At 40.8% G+C, this 21,992-nt stretch overlaps 1 protein-coding gene across 3 annotated transcripts in view; it reads right to left on the bottom strand.

The window, feature by feature from the left end:
* SPRED2 (sprouty related EVH1 domain containing 2) overlaps positions 1-21,992 on the bottom strand; it is an 85,000-nt gene that overhangs the window by 12,726 nt on the left and 50,282 nt on the right. For all 3 annotated transcript variants that reach the window (XM_048842706.2, XM_048842707.2, XM_048842708.2), the window contains exons 2-4: positions 17,407-17,584; positions 16,291-16,459; positions 13,493-13,557 (exon numbers count right to left, since the gene is read on the bottom strand). In XM_048842706.2, coding sequence (XP_048698663.1) covers positions 13,493-13,557; positions 16,291-16,459; positions 17,407-17,584 — 412 coding nt within the window. The remainder of the gene's footprint in view (positions 1-13,492; positions 13,558-16,290; positions 16,460-17,406; positions 17,585-21,992) is intronic.

The following is a 21,992-nucleotide window of genomic DNA, read 5'->3' as shown; positions in this document are numbered from 1 at the left end:
TTGTGTGGGGGTGCACGGCGGAGCCTGGGCCAGCCCCCACTGGGGGCAAAGAGGGAGTGCCACCCAGCCTCACTCTGCCCCGCCCCCTACTCTGCCCCTAGCCTGGTCCAGCTCTGGTCCCAGCCACAGCTCCACTCTGCTCCTGCTTTGCCCCCACCCCAGCTCTGCCCTCATTCCCCCCCAGCCCAGCTTCTCCCCTATCCCCAGTTCTGCCCCCAGCTCTGCCATCAGCCCAAGCTCCTCTGCTGAGCCAACTGTGCAGTAATGGAGGGGGAGCGTGGACAGATTCCATTATTGGTAATGGGGGGTGTGGCAGGAAAAGTTTGAGCACCACTGCACTAGAGTATCCAGGACACATTGTATGTGTGTCAGTTGGTTGAGGTGAACCTCAAGGGGTGCCTAGGGTTCACTTTGACCAACTAGCACATGCTAAAACAAAACTTGTCCTGCTTACAACAGTGTTAAAATGTGTTAGCTAACACATTTTAAAAATACACCTTTTTAAAAAATCTTGTTTTAGACAAACCCAAAGGCTAAATCTAAACAAACTCAGCGTGCTGTTAGACATGATGTAATCTTCCAAGCAGATACATGATGTCCGTCTTATTCTCTCACACCTACTATAAAAATAGAAAGCTTCCATACAACCTCTTCTTCTCCATTCCAAAAACCCTGTGCTTAAAATCAGACCTACAATTATTTAAACAAACCAACAAGGTCAGAGAGATTTGGACTGCCACCCTTAACTATACTCTGTCTACATAGTGCATAGGTTCCTTGGGTAATTTTAAATAGCAGAGACAGACTGGATAGAGTTACAAAGTCGGATTCTCCAGTCTGCCAAGTTCGCTTGTAGTGCTTATGCAGCATAAAATGAACTGAAAGTGGCTGGAGACAGCTAAGTTGCCCCCTTCTCCAACCACATTTCCATCCACCTCAGAACTTGCCTGTCAGTGTAACTGGAGGGTTGGGGCGTCAGAGTTTGTACAGCTTCATAAAGTTTTAGCTACTGCAGTTTTAAAATTCAAAGTCCCACTGTCAACAAGCATCATTCAGGATCACCTTGTGACAAATCAAGTGTGAAGCTCGACTGTGTGAGTGTGTGCCCTTTTCAATTGTCACTGGTTGAGTTCAAGAGTGTTAAAAGAAACACAAAACTAAGACAAGCTGGAAATACCCTTTCCCACTGCTTGGTTTGCATGAAGAGAGGTGTTAAAACTAACACAAAAGCGTTTTGAGGCTAGATCTCAGAATTAAGTAGGGTCATTTCAATACAGACATTTGCCCTTACAAAATTATTTTTCCAAACTAGAGAAACCGAGACACTTTCAAGTGATATATGAAAGTGTGAGTTTGCTACAATACATTCATTCAGAACACAGGTTTATTCACCTAGGCGAGAGACAGCAACTTTGAAAACGGCGACTGTTCAATTCATTTTGACCTCTGGCAGCATTCACAGCACAGCCCAAATGATGTATTTTATGATCTGAAGGAGGATGCATTTTTCTCAGGTTAGAAATCTCAGATATAGGAGCATTATGCGTGTGATGGTTCTTGGTATTCTGAAGAATACCTGATTGCTTCCCATTACAATTATATATAATAAAGCAATTAAATGTAATGCACAAAACCAAAACAATCATCATATGAAATAGTGTTGCCATCGTCCGTTAACCTGAGGTGCTAGGCTCATGGGGCTGGCAGGGCGTTTCTCATTAAAAAGCTGCCCCCAAATTCCCACACTGGCCGTTAAATAAAAAAAAAAGGAAAACAATATAAAATGATGCCTAACTGGCACATCTTATTACAAAGCTTACATGTTTTGGCAAGATACAACCGTAAGGAAACTTACATCACTGCAAGAGACCACTTTTCAATTTCCTACAGGATATATCACTGTCCCACTGCAAACCTGACTGCATATGTATATGGGAAGATAGAGAGCCAGGAAATACACTATAAAACTGTTTTTAGAGAAGGGAACTGGAGGCAACAGAAATTGCTTCTTTTAGGTAAAGGAAAAGTAGTTTAGCACAATTAATAACTACTATGAATTATAGAAAAACTGCATGTTAGCAGAATCCATTACTAGAAAGTGTGTGTGGACTGTAGATATTATTTACAGATTTGCTGAAAAATTCAGCATTGAAAACAAATGCTATATGTGCCTCTTTACACATACAGTAGAACCTCAGAGTTACGAACACCTTGGGGATGGAGATTGTTCGTAACGATGAATAAAATATTATGGTTGTTCTTTCAAAAGTTTACAACTGAACACTGATTTAATACAGCTTTGAAACTTTACTATGCAGAAGAAAAATGCTGCTTTCCCTTTATTTTTTTAGGTTTCAGAGTAACAGCCGTGTTAGTCTGTATTCGCAAAAAGAAAAGGAGTACTTGTGGCACCTTAGAGACTAACCAATTTATTTGAGCATGAGCTTTCGTGAGCTACAGCTCACTTCATCAGATGCATACCGTGGAAACTGTAGCAGACTTTATATATACACAGAGAATATGAAACAATACCTCCTCCCACCCCACTGTCCTGCTGGTAATAGCTTATCTAAAGTGATCATCAGGTGGGCCATTTCCAGCACAAATCCAGGTTTTCTCACCTTCCACCCCCCCCCCCACAAATTCACTCTCCTGCTGGTGCTAGCCCATCCAAAGTGACAACTCTTTACATAATCAAGTCGGGCTATTTCCTGCACAAATCCAGGTTTTCTCACATCCCCCCCACCCCCATACACACACAAACTCACTCTCCTGCTGGTAATAGCTCATCTAAACTGACCACTCTCCAAGTTTAAATCCAAGTTAAACCAGAACATCTGGGGGGGGGGGGGGGAGGGTAGAAAAAAACAAGAGGAAACAGGCTACCTTGCATAATGATTTAGCCACTCCCAGTCTCTATTTAAGCCTAAATTAATAGTATCCAATTTGCAAATGAATTCCAATTCAGCAGTTTCTCGCTGGAGTCTGGATTTGAAGTTTTTTTGTTTTAAGATAGCGACCTTCATGTCTGTGATTGCGTGACCAGAGAGATTGAAGTGTTCTCCGACTGGTTTATGAATGTTATAATTCTTGACATCTGATTTGTGTCCATTGATTCTTTTACGTAGAGACTGTCCAGTTTGACCAATGTACATGGCAGAGGGGCATTGCTGGCACATGATGGCATATATCACATTGGTGGATGTGCAGGTGAACGAGCCTCTGATAGTGTGGCTGATGTTATTAGGCCCTGTGATGGTGTCCCCTGAATAGATATGTGGGCACAATTGGCAACGGGCTTTGTTGCAAGGATAAGTTCCTGGGTTAGTGGTTCTGTTGTGTGGTATGTGGTTGTTGGTGAGTATTTGCTTCAGGTTGCGGGGCTGTCTGTAGGCAAGGACTGGCCTGTCTCCCAAGACTTGTGAGAGTGTTGGGTCATCCTTTAGGATAGGTTGTAGATCCTTAATAATGCGTTGGAGGGGTTTTAGTTGGGGGCTGAAGGTGACCGCTAGTGGCGTTCTGTTATTTTCTTTGGATGGGCTAGCACCAGCAGGAGAGTGAATTTGTGTGGGGGGGTGGAGGGTGAGAAAACCTGGATTTGTGCTGGAAATGGCCCACCTGATGATCACTTTAGATAAGCTATTACCAGCAGGACAGTGGGGTGGGAGGAGGTATTGTTTCATATTCTCTGTGTATATATAAAGTCTGCTACAGTTTCCACGGTATGCATCTGATGAAGTGAGCTGTAGCTCACGAAAGCTCATGCTCAAATAAATTGGTTAGTCTCTAAGATGCCACAAGTACTCCTTTTCTTTTTATTTTTTTAGTAGTTTGTGTTTAGCAGTATGGTACTGCAGAGACCATTCTGCCCACATAAAGTTACTGAAGCACTGGTATGTAAGTGCTTTGTCAAGCACTTTGAGGTGTTTGGAGAATACTTTTCACTTCACCTGTTCCCTAAAACATTTTCAGAACTGTGTGGTGAAATTCACAGACAGTGAAATGGCAGGGTGATTTGGTGAAAAGGGATGGAAGTTATTGTTTTAAGGCCTGAAACTCATACAACAGAGGATGTGTGGTTCAGAACACTTTAGAGCTACCAATTCCATTTTCCTACACTCTTGGAACAAAATCCAGCTTCACTCTCCAGTGATAATAATTTGGTTGCTTTTTAAGTTTTTTTTTCTTTAAAAGTAACTAAATCTTAGTCACATTTTAAAAACCTCTACCTTGCAACCATTTCCCCCAAGGGTTGAGCTTGCTACATGTAAATAAATTGGGGGCGGGAGGGGGAGATCAGTTAAATATATTAGAATGAATCCATTTTATGCACTACATATCTATGCAACTTTCACCACAGTGGATTTTATGACTGATCCTCTCTAATCTACAAACTGCAATGGAATATAGATACTTTATAGCCGGAACTATATGATTATTCTTGTAGTTTAATCAGTTTAGGAACATAGGAATTGCCATCTCAGCTCATACCAATCATCTGTCTAGCCCAGTATCAAATGCTTCAGAAGAAATCATAACTTGATTGTATTGGCAGCAAATTTAATTTTAATGTAGCTTTTTTCAACCTATCTACTAAAAAAACCCAAAACACTGTGGACAAAGGCAGAATCATGCCTTAACATGACACAGACGTGAATGAGAGAAGGTCCCACACTTAACAAGGGATTTAATTTTTGAAGTGACTTCCTACAGTAAAAATCTTTCCAACTAGTGGAGGTTCCCTGTTGATTGCCCAGGACTAGTTAGTAGCATAATTAATCTGGTCAGATAGTCCACCTCTCCATGGTGAGGCAGGGTCCAGTATACCTAGACCATCCCTAACAGGTGTTTGTCTAAGGTGGTCTTAAAAGCCTCCAGTGACAGGTATTCCACAACCTCCCTTGGTAACCTATTCCAGTACTTACCCAGCTTAAAAAGACTGTCCTCTAACATCTAATCTAAATTTCCCTTGCTGCAGATCAAAAACGATTATTTCCAGTCCTTCCTCAGTGGACATGGAGAACAACTGAACATTGGCCTCTTTATTACAGCCCTTAATATATTTGATAACTGTTAGAAGGTCCTCTCAGTCTTCTTTTCTCAAGGTTCAACATGCCTTTAAAAAAACCCAAAAAACCAAAAATCTGTTCCTCACAGGTGCTCTACTCTCTGAGCAGAGCAGAACAATTATCTCCCGTGTCTTACATATGATACTCCTGTTGATAATACACTCTGGTATATTAGCTTTTTATGCAAATACTCCATATTATTCGGTCATATTCAATGTGTAATCCACTATAACCCCCAAGATAGAGGAGAATAAGAAAAATCAAGTCGTAAGTTCTGTATATTCAACACTTATTCATCCACCCACACATCTCAATATTCTCTCATATCTCTGCCACAGAGTATGTATGGGTCATAAATATAAAGGGAAGGGTAAACACCTTTAAAATCCCTCCTGGCCAGAGGAAAAACCCTTTCACCTGTAAAGGGTTAAGAAGCTAGGATAACCTCGCTGACACCTGACCAAAATGACCAATGAGGAGACAAGATACTTTCAAAAGCTGGAGGGGGGGAGAAACAAAGGCTCTCTCTGTCTATGTGATGCTTTTGCCGGGGACAGAACAGGAATGGAGTCTTAGAACTTAGTAAGTAATCTAGCTAGATATGCGTTAGATTCTGTTTTCTTTAAATGGCTGAGAAAATAAGCTGTGTAGATTCCTGTTTTTGTGTCTTTTTGTAACTTAAGGTTTTGCCTAGAGGGATTCGCTATGTTTTGAATCTAATTACCCTGTAAGGTATTTACCATCCCGATTTTACAGAGGTGATTCTTTTACTTTTTCTTCTATTAAAATTCTTCTTTTAAGAACCTGATTACTTTTTCATTGTTCTTAAGATCCAAGGGTTTGGGTCTGTGTTCGCCTGTGCAAATTGGTGAGGATTTTTATCAAGCCTTCCCCAGGAAAGGGGGTGTAGGGTTTGGGAGGATTTTGGGGGGAAAGACGTTTCTAAGTGGGCTTTTTCCCGGTTATATATTTTTTAGACGCTTGGTGGTGGCAGCAATAAAGTCCAAGGGCAAAGGGTAAAATAGTTTGTACCTTGGGGAAGTTTTAACCTAAGCTGGTAAAAATAAGCTTAGGGGGTTTTCATGCAGGTCCCCACATCTGTACCCTAGAGTTCAGAGTGGGGAAGGAACCTTGACAGTATGCAATTCAGGAGGATTCCATTAGAGGTAGGAAGCATTGTCAAAACACAAGACATCTTAGTGTCAATAGAAAGAAAAGAATTATCACCAAACTGTACATGAGACTTATTATGGGGACGTAAAATTCAGCGATCAGTCTGTTGGAACAAATGAAGACAGAGATCTGGAAGAAGTGATGAGGCAGGAAGGATGAGAGTTGTACTAAGATACAGGAACATTTGGCCAGTGTAAGTTTGGCATTCAAGTAATGGGTTCTGATGCACAGTAATAAGTTTTGTTTAATGCAAAATACTTAAGTACCAAAAAAATCTTATCTACTTCTAAGTCTTTCATTTTTCTTCTTTTGATAAAGCAAAGAGGTTTTTTTTTTTTTTGAATGAGGATTTGGGGAGGGGATCAGGTTCACTTTTCTCAGCTGGTATTTTCGACCCAAACGGAACAGCTGTGGTTTGCATGCGAGCCCAAAAGCCAACCTCAGAGGATGTGGGTGGGAGTTCTGAGCCCACAGTCATACATACAGAACAGCAACAGGAACCAGGAGCAGCAGCTACGGTTGGTTGCTAAGCAGCAGTAAGAACATAGGCAACATATCACCTGATTTCACTGTTGTGGCTTTTCCCTGAACTCTGCCCAGCCTATAGAAGAGTCAAGCTGGACGGTGGAAACTGTCTAGTCCTCTTGGCCTTTGCCCTGCCCTGTAAAGAAGCACATTGCCTTTCTGCCACTATCTCATAGCCCTGTGAAGGGAAGCCACAACCTGCTGCTGCTGCTCAAGCTGCTGTCCAAACTAATGCAGGAGTTGGTGCGGACAGAAGAATCCTACCACCCTTCAGCGTTGTCCACAGAGAGTCCCTTCCCCCAGAACAAACAGACTACATTGTTTTCTGACAAAAAAAAAAAAGTATATTCCAAATTTAAATACAACTTAAAAAAATATCCTGTGGCCAGTAACAAATTCTTTAATGAGGTTCTAAGTATTATCTCTTAAAAAAAATGGCAGTGGTTCTTGACAAGAACTCTCTGAGTGTGAACTGACATGCTAGCAAGAAAAATCAGATTTAGTGCATATTCAACTTACATAAATCTTATGAATCTTAAAACTGGTGCCTTAGTGCACTTGAGACCCACATGGGAGATGAAAGTAGGGGAAAGGTTTCATGGAAAGGCAGTGGGACAAGATCTGTTTTTTAAATTATAAAACAATGAGAGATGGAAAAAAAAAAAAAAAAGCCTGCAGTGTTAACATTTGACATAATCTGTAATGACATGGCAGGTAATCGGGTCTGAGACCTAAACGGTTATTAGCAGCAGCCAAACCACGTGATAAACACCCAACAACCTCACAATTTTATCCCCGGGCTATGGGAATTTGTGATTATACATGCCTATTGAGAAAATGCAAGAGAAAAAAGGATCATTCTCGACACGTACTTTAGGGCTATCTCAACCGAATGTTCAGTATACTAAGTGAAAGATCCAACGTATTCCACAGCAGGCTGGACCTATGTTCTAGTTCAAGGATTCTATCTAACGTATTTGTATGTTCCCCAACTCACTCCTTCACTGTAGTATCTGAGAACCTCACAGTCTTAAAATGTATTTATCCTCACAACTCCCCTTTGAGATAGGAGAATACTCTGACCCCCATTTTACATATGGGGAACTAAAGCACAAAGACTTGCCTACAATCCCACAAGAAGTCTGTGTGGGAGCAGGGAATTGAACCCAGCTGTCCAGAGTCCTAGGCTAGCAGTATAACTAGGGCTCTACCAAATTCATGGTCCATTTTGGTCAATTTCACAGTCAGAGGATTTTAAAAATAGTAAATATCATGATCTCAGCTATTTAAACCTGAAATTTCATGGTGTTGTAATTGTAGGGGTCCTGACCCAAAAAAGAGGAGGGGTGGGGTTGCAAGTTTATTGTAGGGAGGGTTGCGGTACTGCTACCCCTATTTCTGTGCAGCTGCTGGCAGAAGCACTGCCTTCAGAGCTGGGCAGCTGGAAAGTGGCAGCTGCTGGCCAGGAGCCCAGCTCTGAAGGCAGAGCTGCCGCCAGCAGCAGTGCAGAAGTAAGGATGGCAAGGTACGGTATGGCCACCCTTACTTCTGCACTGCAGCCTGCAGAGCTGGGACCTTAGGCATCAGTCACCGCTCTTCGGCCACCCAGCTCTGAAGGCAGCGCAGAAGTAAGGGTGGCAATTCAGCGACCCCCCTAAAATAACCTTGTGACCCTCCTTCAACTCCCTTTTGGGTCAGGACCCGCAATTTGAGAAATGCTGGTCTCCTCAGTGAAATCTGTAAAAGCACACAAAAGACCAGATTTCATGGTCCATGACGCGTTTTTCACGGCCATGAATTTGGTAGCGCTGCAAGTATAACCACCATCGTTCCTCTTTAGATTATAGATTCTGCAGGACTCTGGTGTAGCAGATTGGAGATTCTTCAGCAGTTTCATTTAAATGGAGAGGTTTTGATTAAATATTAAAATAGTCAGTACTGTAGCATGTGTTAGAATTTGATACCAAAGTAACTATTTTACATTGGCATATTAACAATTGAATGTGGGAGGGGGGAGAAAAGAGAGAAAGATATTTGTATTTATAAAACAGAACTACATTGAGGAAGTTGTCAAGGGGAAAGCTAGAGAGTTTTTCTGCCACTGGGTCCACTTCTGGCACACAGGAAGGCTACTTGGATTTATACGATACACAGATCAGACCAATGTTTCTGCTAAGATTGTCAACAGGTTTCAGAATTAACAACCACTATTTATTTCAATGGGCTGTTTACACTGCTCAGAGCTATTCCTTCACACATTCTGCAGACTCAGGAAGACACACTCCATCGTTCAGTGGACAAAGTTCTCGTTTTTCAGTTGATAATCATATGGGAGAAAACCTTTTTTTTAATTTTAATTTTTAAAAGTGAAAGCTTAGATTTTGAAAAATAATTCTCCAGCAAGGGATGGAGGATTCAGCTGTAAATTCTGTGGCTGCAGAAGCACAGAATACATTGTGTCTGAAGTATAAGTGATACTTCCGAATTGAAGAACATTTAATTGAGGAAGGCAGTCTGCATGTAGACTGGATTAGTGAAGGCAAACAGAACAATCCCAGATCCTTGGAAAGACAGTGCTCCCCCAATGGAAACAGAATGGATGGCTAGCCTTACTCAGATTGCATCTCTTGAGAGGAAAATTTATAATATACAGGGACATGTGAAATTTATTTGCAAACATATGGAAAACATTTATGGATTCTAGTGAGGGTCTGGAATTAAAGTAATACTACTATATACCCGTTGAACCTAAATGAAGGTTTCATCTTTAAAACATGCATTTTACCTGCAAGCCAGTCATTAGTTTATGTAGTCTTTCGGGGTGTTTTGTTTTCTGTTCAGGTATGGCTTTGGCTTTCAATGAGGGAGGGAAAATTTATCAAATAATTATAGGTCTAATTCCCTCGTTCCCACCCCCTCCACTTACTTCCAGCCATATTATTTACCACTACATGAAGTGAACAGAACTAACCATACAAAAGCACTATTATCCTGTGGTGTCCGCTGAAAGGATCAGACTTTGGTGCCTATCTATGCTAGGGATTTTGCATTGATATAATTACATTGGTAATTTAAACGGTCAGTGTAGACACACCTCAAACTGGAGTAAGCTACACTGGTGCAACTCTGTTTTACACCAGAGTACTGCATCTAGACTGGGGTTTTACATACATGTAGCTATATTGATACAAATATCTCCAGTATATACAGGTCCTTCGACTGAACAGATTATGGTTGGGATTTTTAAAAGTGACTTTGTGCTCTTACATCATCTGGGCACTTTTGAAAAATCTCACCATAGGTATGTTTTTTAAGTTGTTATGGTTTTATAAAATATATAAGTACACTAAAAAGAGAAGTAATGCATCTTCATCTTGAAGAGCCTCATAAGAGAACGCTGATGACATCCTACTAGTGCATACAACAAAGGTAATTTTTCTTCATTCTCTTTCAGTCTTAAAGGACTAAACAGTAAGCAAATAAATAAATAAATAAATAAATCCTAACCAAAACACAATTTTGTGGCCTGACAAGGTCCCTTCACTCCATCATCATAAATCCCAGCTCCCTGATGAGATGAGCTATAAATTAACAGTCCAAAACCTCTTAAAGATACTGGAAAGGGAAAGTTCAAGTTTGAGTTCTTTTACTAACTTGGGCAACCAAAGAGGACAACTTGACAACAACACTCATTGACTATTGGAGCAATATCATAAATTGTGAACGGATGGCTTAAATGGTGGCAGAGTAGCCAATCACCTGATACAAATGCTTTCCTGCTTCACAAGTACAGTAAAAGCTGTTTTATCTGGCACTTCACTAACCAGAAGTCCTATAAACCGGCATTTCTGATCTTCACTGAAATTCTGGTTTATAGTCCGGCGCAGGAGGCGGTGCGGGGTTCCAGATCCGGGGGGGGGGGGGGAGCGCTCACCTCGGGTGGTTCACCGCAAGTGGCGACCTGTCCCAGCTACTCCTAGGCAGGTGGCTCCGCACGCTTCCCCTGCCCCACCCTGAGCATAGCTCCGAAGCTCCCATTGGCTGGGAACCATGGCCAATGGAAGCCGTGGGGGTGGCGCCTGTTGGTGGAGGCAGCGTGCGGAGCCACCTGCTGCACTTCCGCATAGGAGTCGCTGGGACAGGTCACCGCTTCCGGGGAGCCACCTGAAGTGAGCGCCACCCAGATTCAGCACCCTGCACCCTCTCCTGTGTCCCAACCCACTCCCCGAAGCCCCCTCCAACACCCAAACGTCCTCCCTCTTAGTTAACCGGAATTTTTCACTTACCGGCTCCTCCCATTCCCCCAACATGCTGGATAAAACAACTTTTACTGTACTATGGATTACATGAGATTCAACGTTACGGTCAACAGAGTGGCACAGAAACAGCCTTCTAGAGACTATCAACAGCTACAAAAGACAACCCAAAGCATAGCCACCTACAATTAGTGAAAAATGGACATGGCCCTTGGAAACCCAAAGACTTAGCAACCTTACTTTTAGTACATAAATCAACACATTATCTTGTTGATAGAACTGCCAGACAGGTTGAAACAGAAGAACCCGAGGCATAAACTTCCACCATTCATCTTAAGTGGATGCTGATCACAGCTAAGTTTTGACTATTTGCATGCTAAGATTATCAATAAACGTAGCCTGAAGGACATCATGGAGCTTGACTGTTTCGAGTGTAATTATATGAAAGAGGTGAATCTTGGGTCCCACCCCCCGCAACAAATCTCAAGATGCACATGAATAACCCATCACTATAATAATAATATGTCTACAGATACCTTATATGTGTGCTTCACTGGGAGTCAAGTGGGAAAAAAATTAGTTTATTTTTCAGTTCTGGCTTTGAACACTAAATGGAGGATTGATGGTATATTTAAAGTAGCTGCTGCACAATTTATCCAGCTTTCCTAACACAAACATTAAACTACTGCCAACACTTGTTCCTATCTAAAAAACAAAGCACCCCAACTTTCTATTCCCCTAGAATCTAGACATGGGCCCAAAACTAAATATTATGGACAAAACCATGGGAATTTTCAGGCCTCAGTTACTTCCATGGATCCATCTGGTCCCTCAACAAATTGGACTGATTTTAGGACGAATATCCTTAGCTATTTTCCACATTTCCCTTTAAAGCACTTAAAAAGCAATGTAAATGGAACGTTCATTTGGCAGCTTCAACATCTCTAACACGGCTAACAAAGCTGACCTGTACGCATGACAAGTTTTGAGTACCTCCACTTTACAACAAACGCTCAAACGCAATACACAAGCCTGAAGAGACGTATGCATTTCAAATGGCACCAGAACATTGTTTTCAAGGATCTTGTAACTCTTGGATAAATACTACAAAAGAGTAAAGCACTCTGGCTCCAATGAGGCCTTACCCTCTCCCATCTCGGATTCTATAAATCACTTCTGGCAGGTAGCTGGGAAGCAGCTGCTAATGATAGTTTTGCTCTGGAGCACAGGAAGTCACCTTTTAACCCTGCCTGCTGTTGTTTGTCTCTTAGAACTGTGACAAAAGAACAGATGTGAACAACATGCCAACTGTCAAGAGGATCTGGTCAAAACACTACAGGAAACCTGTCCAGACCCACACCATGCTTCTAATGGAAGCTCAGCTAAATTCATCTTGAGCTACCTTTCAGCTTTGGGCTCTCCCCTCCCCCACCCCAGCCCCCAAGCCTGACATTCACAGGATTTAACTGAATGTTTCCTGCTCCATTTCCTCCCTCCATTATCCTAGATATGCAGAAAAAGCACATTTTTGAAATGAGAAATAAATGAAATATTTTCACACTTTCACAGCAATGAAATGCAGTGTTAAAGTATATTTGTTACATCTACTTTGGATTCTGAAGATATCCACCTTTAACCCTCTGCTTTCTCCAATGTTTTTCAACAAACAGTTCATTTACAATGTAAAGAAGGTGGGTATGCGCATTACTGGAGCTGAGCAAATAATCTGAGCAAATAATCTTAATTTAGCTGTTTTTCTGCCCATGGAATAATATCCATGACCTGACTGAAATTTCATTTTATATATTTATTCAACCTTTTTAGCTTATGGATGGGACAGGGACACTGTCTTTTAGGAAAGCTCCAGACACATTTTTGATGCTACTACAAAATAAAATAAGAAACTACCATGATAAACAAGAACAAATAATAATGAATGGCTGACTTTCTACTGTTATGTAGTTGCTATTGGTCAGTAAGTCACAAGATCTGGTTTGCTCCCCAATTTGAATAAGCTTGGATGGACTTCTTACGTTAATGCTTGCACAAGCAAATTTAAAATTCAGTTTTCATGAGTAACCACAAACATGACTTCAAAATTTGATTTCCAGAAACACGCCGGTAACACTCAACGTCTCTAAAACTAGCAGACAGCTAACACAAAACATGAACTCCACCAAAGCCAAGTCATTTGAAAATTAAATTAAAACCTGTATTTTATTTTTTTGGCATTATCTACTCAGCTCTGTGACACTACGAACATTTGTTCTACATGCGATACTACAGTGATGACAATGGGAGGACTTTAGAAGGCTGAATCTTCTTTTGGGCCATGGAAGGCAGAAGATGAACAGAGAAATATCACTTACAGACATTAAAGAAAATCATGATGATGAAAAAAGGGCCATTCAAAATTGATCAAGTGAACCACAGTGCAAAAGAGAACAATTTCAAACTAACTTTACTTACTGTGAAGACATCATCATCACCAATCTCAGCCTCATTGTGGATCGTTGAAGAGGAAGTAGTAGATCCTAGAAAAACATTATTAAAATATATGACATTTCTAAACATCAGATATTTTTAAATTAAAAATTGGTGGATTTTATTTGGATTTTGACCACTGGGATTATCATGGACCATTACATTCTCCAGATGAACTCACACAATAAAATTATGAAGTGAGAAAGTGGTACCAAATTAACAAAAAGAAAAGTATGTCTATTGCTAAGTAGGTTAGAAAGGTGACAACCAGAAAAAGTTCCTATGGCTACCCGTACTATTAGGTCACGGCAGAATAATGATAAGCACTTACAATCATATAGTATTTTCATTTTCAAAATGTGATAAAAGTATAATGAATGAACATTTAGGGCCAGATCTTCCAACTAATGTAAATCAATGGAGCTACACTGAATTACATCAAGCTAAGGATCTGACCTCTGAAGTCAGAAAACTTATTGATTTTACTAAAACAAACAAAACATACAAAAAAGCTCAATCAGAAAGGGAGTCAATCTTTAGCATTCAGGAAGTAATGACCTACCCTGAAGAATTTTTGTTTTAAAAGATATTTGTCAGAGAGCTCTCTCTCTCCTTCTCACCTCCCCCCTGTAAACAAAACATGTAAGAACTGACAGAAGAAAGAACAAAAACAGGCAGAAGAATACATTAATTTGAGGAGCTTCTGATTAACCTTGTGGTAACTATTAGGGTTTAATATGAAATTTGCAAATTTCATCCAAGAATCCTTCCTTCATCTCATTTAACATTTTATGCATTTAAAAAGGGACACTGCGGTATTCTCTACATTTTGGGGGGGAAAAATAAACTCTGTATGTGGGCTTTTAATATTAAGCCAGAATAATCACCAAACTTTATTGTACCAAAACTCTCTCCCTCCCACATCGCACACAGTTTTTTTTACTGCTTATGAGTGCTGAGCTTTTAGTAACTTTTTTTTTTAATTAAGTTGTTTGTACTGGGGCAGACAATGAGTTACATTAACTCTGAAAGATTTTAGAAGTTAATCTTATTTGTGGCATGCTAACCTGAGTTGAGTATTCATGAAGACATGCAGAGTTAAAGGCAAAATTTTCACCTAATGAGCAATGTGCATACATATTCAGGTTGAAAGCCCAGCCCCCATGACTCCAGAGCTGTACAACATCACTAATACCAAACAGAATTTCTGTAGTTCTGATACTTCAAGAAACAAGCTAAGGATTAAGTTTTGCTTATAAGAATATTTGAATGCAGTGAAGCTTCAAATGCATATGCTTGGTTGTGCTAATTTGACCAGATTTCATAGACAGTACTGAGATACAGTGACTCAAATCCAGAACTTTGAGAACTAGTTATTGGTTTTAATTTGGATAGCCCTATTTGGAAGTTAAGTAAGAGTGCATCCATCAGGCTTAGTCTGTTCTGTTAATGTGATAAACACAGATGCACTGATTTTGAACAGTAGCTAAAAAATAGCCACACAGCTTTAAATTTATACTTGAATCTTGAATTCTACTCTACTTCAATACATCTTCAGTTAGGAGTTGCTGCCATGTACAAATGTCCTCAAATACCATTTTATTACCATTTCCCTTCAATACAGAGTATATACATTATTAATATATTGAGATTCAGTGTGAATTATATTATAGAAGATACCACATTTAATGCCCCAAAGAGCTTACAGTTTATATGAGACAAACAAGAAAAGGAATACAGTTCAGAAGCATAGGGCCTAATCCTACTCCCATGGATTTCCGTGGCACAGGGTCAAGCATATAATGCATGAATGACCACTGACAATTTGATCTCACCTCTCAGTGGAGCATCACTGAAAGGTCTGCTTTAACGGAGGGAACTGAGTGATAAGGCATGGACGAGAAGTTAGAGTGCCATGTATTTGTGATGGGACAGCTAAAAATGTTCAAAAATTAAAGATCCCAAAATATAAGGAACTAGATTTTTTGCAAACATATCCTAAACTTAATCAACTGTTAATATTTATTCCAGTCATTCAGAAAAAAAGGATAGCGTTGGCATCACAACTACCTACGTATCAAATAATTGATTAATTATTTTTCACTGAAATGAGAACAAAATACAGGATAATTTTGATTTGAAGATACATTTTGATTCTCGTTTGATGGCAATATAATGCAAAAAGGAAATGTTTATAACAACCTCAAAGTATGTACCATTCTTTTTAATTAAAATAAAATTTTTGATGGGATAAAAAATATGAAGCCTTCAAGCACTACAGTTCTCCAATTAAGTTGAGATTTAACATAATTAATTTTGTCGAAGAAAAAATCCTTATGATTCATTCAAGTCCACATAGGAATTCATACGATAATTTAACAAAGCACAACAAAAACATATCATGAAATAATTTCCAGTGCAGCATTAGCTGCATGTACAGAAAAGGGACCTAAAAGACAAGATGTGAAATACCGGTACTTTGTTCTTTTGCTAGCTATAGTTAGATCCACAGCTATAAGTAATGCATCTTTTCATCCTAGGTCTTGATGGATGAGGGTACATAGGGATGGGAAACTCTGAAGAAATGCCTGAGTTAAATCCTTCCCTCCCCAAGAGGCTACTAATCTAATTTTCTGCTGAACAAGAACTAAACTTTATTTTAAAGGCTAATTGGCTGACCGCAGTAAGAAATGTGAGAAATGCATTCAAGTTAGCTTGAGTCCTGTCTCTGGAACCTCTCCTCTGCAAAGAAACAAGCAGAATGCTGATACAAGCTTCAGTACCTTCATTGAGGTCTTCAATTGCTTTCCGCACTCCTCTATCAAATGCTCGTGCATCGGCAGGACTTTGAAAAGTGAGCCCAAACTTCCTGTTGTCAACCTTCCAGTGATGAAATGTAGGATTTGCTTTAGTATAGACCAAGTCCTTTTTTACAAAGCATTCCAATACCACCTAAAAAGTTTCAGCACAAAAGTAAGGTTACATTTATACTTGAAGGGCAGGGTTGTCACTGTTTTAGTACAGACCAGAATCTCCTGCCCCACAATCTCCCCAACACAAAACAAGCAAGTTATAAATCTGTTACTCTGGTGAGAGAATATCGTTCAATATAAAATCATGTCAAAAGCAGTTATAAGTGAAACAATCACTTTAAAAATCCCAGCTCTCTTGACAACAAGACCTTCTTAAATCTACACTATACCGTCCACTTTTATTCAAACACCTATTCTAAACCTGTACCAAACCACTTTGCAAGAGGTGGATTTTTAAGCTTTTCCATTTTATAACTGGGTATCCTAGAAGCAACAAGAAAAACTAACCAACAGGGAATTAAAACAACAGTTGTTTTTTTAAACTTCCAATTCATATTTGAATATAAGTTTTATTCATTTTATTTTGTGCAATAAAAGAAGTCTTCTAAAAAAAAGCTATTGGAAGGAACTGAGCTTGTCAATTCATAAAAAGACAACTTGTCCTCACATTCTTACTCTACCTTGAATAGCATGCAGCATAAATAATTCATTGCCATTTTAAAGGCTTGCACTGCATTACTCAGTACAACGTGACTGGCTTCATGAATTCTTTACACTTCAGTTCACTTCTCACATATTCTTATCAGGTCTTAGAAAAATAAATGTGTCAGTTTCATGTTTTAGGAATTAAAGGTGGACTTTACATATTGCTGTTCAACATGCAATTGCTATTTCAAGGAGATAACATGGCAACCTAAAAAGCAGATCATGATAATTTATTGTTCATTTGAATTAGGATGGGGTTACTTTGCACAATCTGGCATTGCTTTCCAGTTTTTTTTGTTCGGTTTTGAAACTCCTAAAGATATGTTGATTTTGGGTAGCTTTCCTAAGAAAACAGACAAAAGTTGAATTAGGTTCTATTACCAGCTTGTCTTTTTGCCTTTCCCCATGGATTAGAAATCCACTTCTTCCGCTGCCCTCTGGGTAAACGACCTTGCAGACGCCAACTTTACTGAGTCCGCCTCCTTCTTGCGGTAACCATCCCCCACTGGAGTCATCTCGGGTCATAACCACAGCTTTGACTCGCACAATATAGCTGTCACTGTAACAACAACAACAAAAATAACTGTGTGAGATTACATATAATCTTACAAGAGTTTTATTTATTGCAATATTTAGAAAGTACGGATCTAGACTCCAGGTACTTGCAGAGCAATTTCAAGTTTTATCTGAGGATACACCTTTACCCTGATATAATGTGGTCCTCGGGAGCCAAAAAATCTTACCGCATTAGAGGTGAAACCACGTTATATCGAATGTGCTTTGGCCTCGAACATTTCCGTTATTATTAGTCACTCCCCGCCCCCTGACTGACCCCTCAGAACCCCCGACCCATCCAACCCCCCCGCCCCCGGCTCCCTGTCCCTGACTGCCCCGACCCCTATCCACACCCCTGCCCCCTGACAGGCCCCCCGCGACTCCCACGCCCCCATTTCCCATCCCCTGACTTCCCCGTCCCCAGAACCTCCAAACCATCCAACCTCTTTTGCTCCCTGTCCCCTGACCGCCCCCCGAGACCCTCTGCCCCTTATCCAACCCCTCAGCCATGGCCCGGCACTCTTCACACGCCGCTCAGAGCAGCGTGTCGGAGCCAGACACGCTGACGCGCCAATCTGCCGGAGCGCGCGGCCCCGCCCCGCCCCCCAGAGCGCTGCTTTACTGCGTTATATCCAAATTCATGTTATATCGGGTCATGTTAAATTGGGTCATGTTATATCGGGGTAGAGGTGTAGATATGAAAGTGTTTATAGCAGATGTTCTTTACTGGCAGTTGCTATACAAAACAGCCACTATACAAACAGCAGTAATTGCCCAGTCTAATTTCAGGAGCTCAACACACCACAATCAAGCTTGAAGCCTTTTACCCCAGCACATCGGGAAAAGACCTTGAATGGGAGACAAGCCTTGCAACATGCCCCGCAGATCTACAGATGTGGGCTCTATTGGGCTACAAAGAGAAGAAAGTTCCAGGGCTGAATACTCCTTGCTGAAAAGCATCCTGCCAGTAGTCCCCTCTTGAGCAGGGGAAAGGATTCTAGCTCTAGTGACTCCCATGATCACAACTGCTGAAGTATCACACAGGGAGAGTGGGAACTTGTCAGATACCAGCGTCCAAAACATGTAGGGCTACCTCCCACCCTGAACACATTAAATTACATTTGGAAACTCATCTGCAACTAGCATAACATGCTCCCTGAGAGAAAGAATGAACCTTGCAATATCCTACGTAAGCATGCCCTCTGGGCACAGGAACAACTTGCCCAACACTAATCTTTAGGATCACACAAGAACACTAAGGCAGCTCCACCTACCCCGTAGGGAACATAGTGTTCCACCAAGATCTCATGGGCAGCGTTGGAAGCAGCTCACAGAGCTAAGAGAATCAGTGCTGATACCTGACAAGGAGCAGATCAACCAGTGCAATTTCCATACTATACCCAGGCCTGAAACAAGAGTGGAATCAAGGAAATCTGAGGATTTCTGACACTGCTAGACTTGTCTCACCATTTAGAGATGTTACTGAAAGCAAAAGGAGAGTAGTCTTGTCACCTTAAGAGCGTTCCCTTCGAGAGACACCCATAAATGCATTAGTTTCACCAGTCTTAGCTGGCAACCAAAACAAGACTTTCACACATCATGGAAGAGAGTCCAAACAGAAGGTGGCAGAGGTCAGTCCTGGACAAAGGCGTAATTACTACCCCATTTACCACCAATCTGAGTCAAAAACCCTCTATGTCTAGCATGTGGCCAGTTGTACTGACTGATCCTAAGGATAGTTCTAGTGGCCATCAGGTCCCTGAAACTGAAGAGTCACCATGCACGTCAACAAGCATAATCACAATCGGTTCCGATGCTACAACCGACATCTGATCACCTCATACAGAGACACTGTAGCACATTAGTGAGCCTTGTGGACCTGCACTAGTCTCACTTTTTTTTACTGGGGAATATTAATGAGGAGTATGCTTGTAAATTAATTGACCCACTGCATAAGGGTAGGAAAATACAGAAGAGAAAACTAATTACTTGATCTAGTAAGTTTTCAACACACTGTCAAATCAAACAGACCCAAAAGTTTGTACTAGTAAATGACACAACCTGTTCAGCCCCCAAAACATACTGTCCATAAAAAGGAAGGTAAATCTATGCAGCATTCCCAAAGGATGCCTTTCAAAATAGTTAGACTTCAACCTGAGGGATGAGGCTTGAAATTTATTTTTTGCGAAAGTTCTTGGCATCTGAACAAACTGACAGTATCTCTTTAAACTTGACAAGATCCGGCTAAGGTTAATAGAAAGGCAGCACCATTCGTCCTTATACATGTAGTAAACCGGTTTTTTAAAATTTACCAACACACAGTTAATATTTCATTAAAAGTTGTTGGTGTTTGATGTATCACTTGCATTTCTCAAATGCAGCCAGGCTCTAATATCTAGTAAGTCAACAACCGTGGTCTTGCTTTTAGCTTAGCGACATGACTCGGAAAACATTTGTTAAAAATAAATATCCTGTTTATTTCATGTTTCCCTCTCCCTTTAATGGTTTATTTTCCACTTTAAATAACTTCAAAAATATGTTTAAAAATAAGCTTTGCATGTAGTCCAAAATTACCATCGCCCAAAAACCAACCAGTACTTCATGCTTATTTGCATCCTATGGATTTTACATACACAACTAAGTCAGTCTGGCCACTGGGGAACAGCAGAGAAATAGCATGAGAAACTTTGGTACAATAAAGACTCTCTCTAAACACTAAAGTGAAATTAATGCAATGATTTATGAAAAATAAAAGTCAAAAGGAGGACTTCTTACCTATTAATAAGTAATAATAAGGCTTATTACAGATCAACCACCTGGTTCACTTTGCAGTCCTTTGGTACTGTTATGGTGTGACCTCAACACCAGTGTACCCCCTTGCGTGACGGTGTGATGGGCGTACAGGGTGTGATCCCCAGTATGCAGTCTGCTTGTATGCAACTCAGAGGTAACAGAAGTTCAAACTATTTCCCAAAGTCTCTTCAAAAATCAACCCTTCCTCGTCTACCCTCACCCTTCTTGTAACTCCAGACTCTTCTTTCACTGCTAGTATTTGACCACTAGCCCCTCAGACAGAATCTCCCTGAGGGATCTGTTCTCCTGCAGACTCAGGCCCCTTCACAGGCGACCTAGCTCCTTCAGATGATGAATCCTAAGTGTCCATTACCTGATGCCTCTTAGGCCCACCTCTCTAGTGGAGAAGCAACTAATTACAGCACAGTGCAATAGATGTAACTAGAACGTAAGAACATAAAACAGCCATACTGGGTCAGACCAAAGGTCCATCTAGCTCAGTATCTGTCTTCCGACAGTGGCCAATGCCAGGTGCCCCAGAGGGAATGAACAGAACAGGCAATCATCAAATAATCCATCCCGTTGCCCGTTCCCAGCTTCTGGCAAACAGAGGCTAGGGACACCATCCGTGTCCATCCTGGCTAATAGCCATTGATGGACCTACCCTCCATGAACTTATCTAGTTCTTTTTTGAACCCTGCTATAGTCTTGGCCTTCACAACATCCTCTGACAAGGAGTTCTACAGGTTGACTGTGCACTGTGTGAAGAAATACTTCCTTTTGTTTGCTTTAAACCTGCTGCCTATTAAATTTCATTTGGTGACCCCTAGTTCTTGTGTTATGAGTAAGAGTAAATTAACACCTCCTTATTTACTTTTTCCACACCAGTCATGATTTTATAGACCGCTATCATATCCCCCCTTAGTCGTCTATTTTCCAAGCTGAAAAGTCCCAGTCTTATTAATCTCTCCTCATATGGCAGCCATACTAATTGTCTCCTAACCCCTTTTATCTTGTGATGGGGTTTTGCCTTGTCACAGGTATGCTAAAAGCAAATTCCAAGACAGGAGTGTATCTAAAAGACACCCCAACTAGCACTGTTCTGTATTTTAGCCACAGGATGCACACAGAGACTAGTAGGAAACAGGAGAAAAGAAACGGCGACAAGTAAAATTATTTTTCTCCTGCACCCCCCAGTTCAGTTTGGTCACTTGGTATGTCAAAAACAGTACCCAGAGCAGAAAGGCAGAGATCTGAGATCTACTTGGCTGTATCATGCAGAATCTGTCTTCTGACGAAAGCCTTCATAGAGGCCTGACAGTTTAGCTTATGATAGTGATAAAGGTATGGATCGATGCCTATGCTGTTGCCCTGCAGAGTTCATAACAGAACTCCTCTTTTCCTAGAAGATCCAACCACCCACTCAGAAAATCTTCAGAAGTCACCCAAAAACAGAGAGTATCCTAAGGAAACTGGAAGACCTATCAAGTTTGGCAAAACATAGGAGTCTGCCACACAGTGGAGCCTCTGGGTATATCAGGAGTTACGTAGTCTGTTTTGTGGTGATGGAGAGTTCTAGAAAAGTCTCTCCATAACGGTTTCCTTTTGATCAGATTTAT

The sequence above is a fragment of the Caretta caretta genome, chromosome 3, assembly GCF_965140235.1.
Source record: "Caretta caretta isolate rCarCar2 chromosome 3, rCarCar1.hap1, whole genome shotgun sequence".
NCBI lineage: Eukaryota > Metazoa > Chordata > Testudines > Cheloniidae > Caretta > Caretta caretta.
This window is presented reverse-complemented; position numbering and strand designations above follow the sequence as displayed.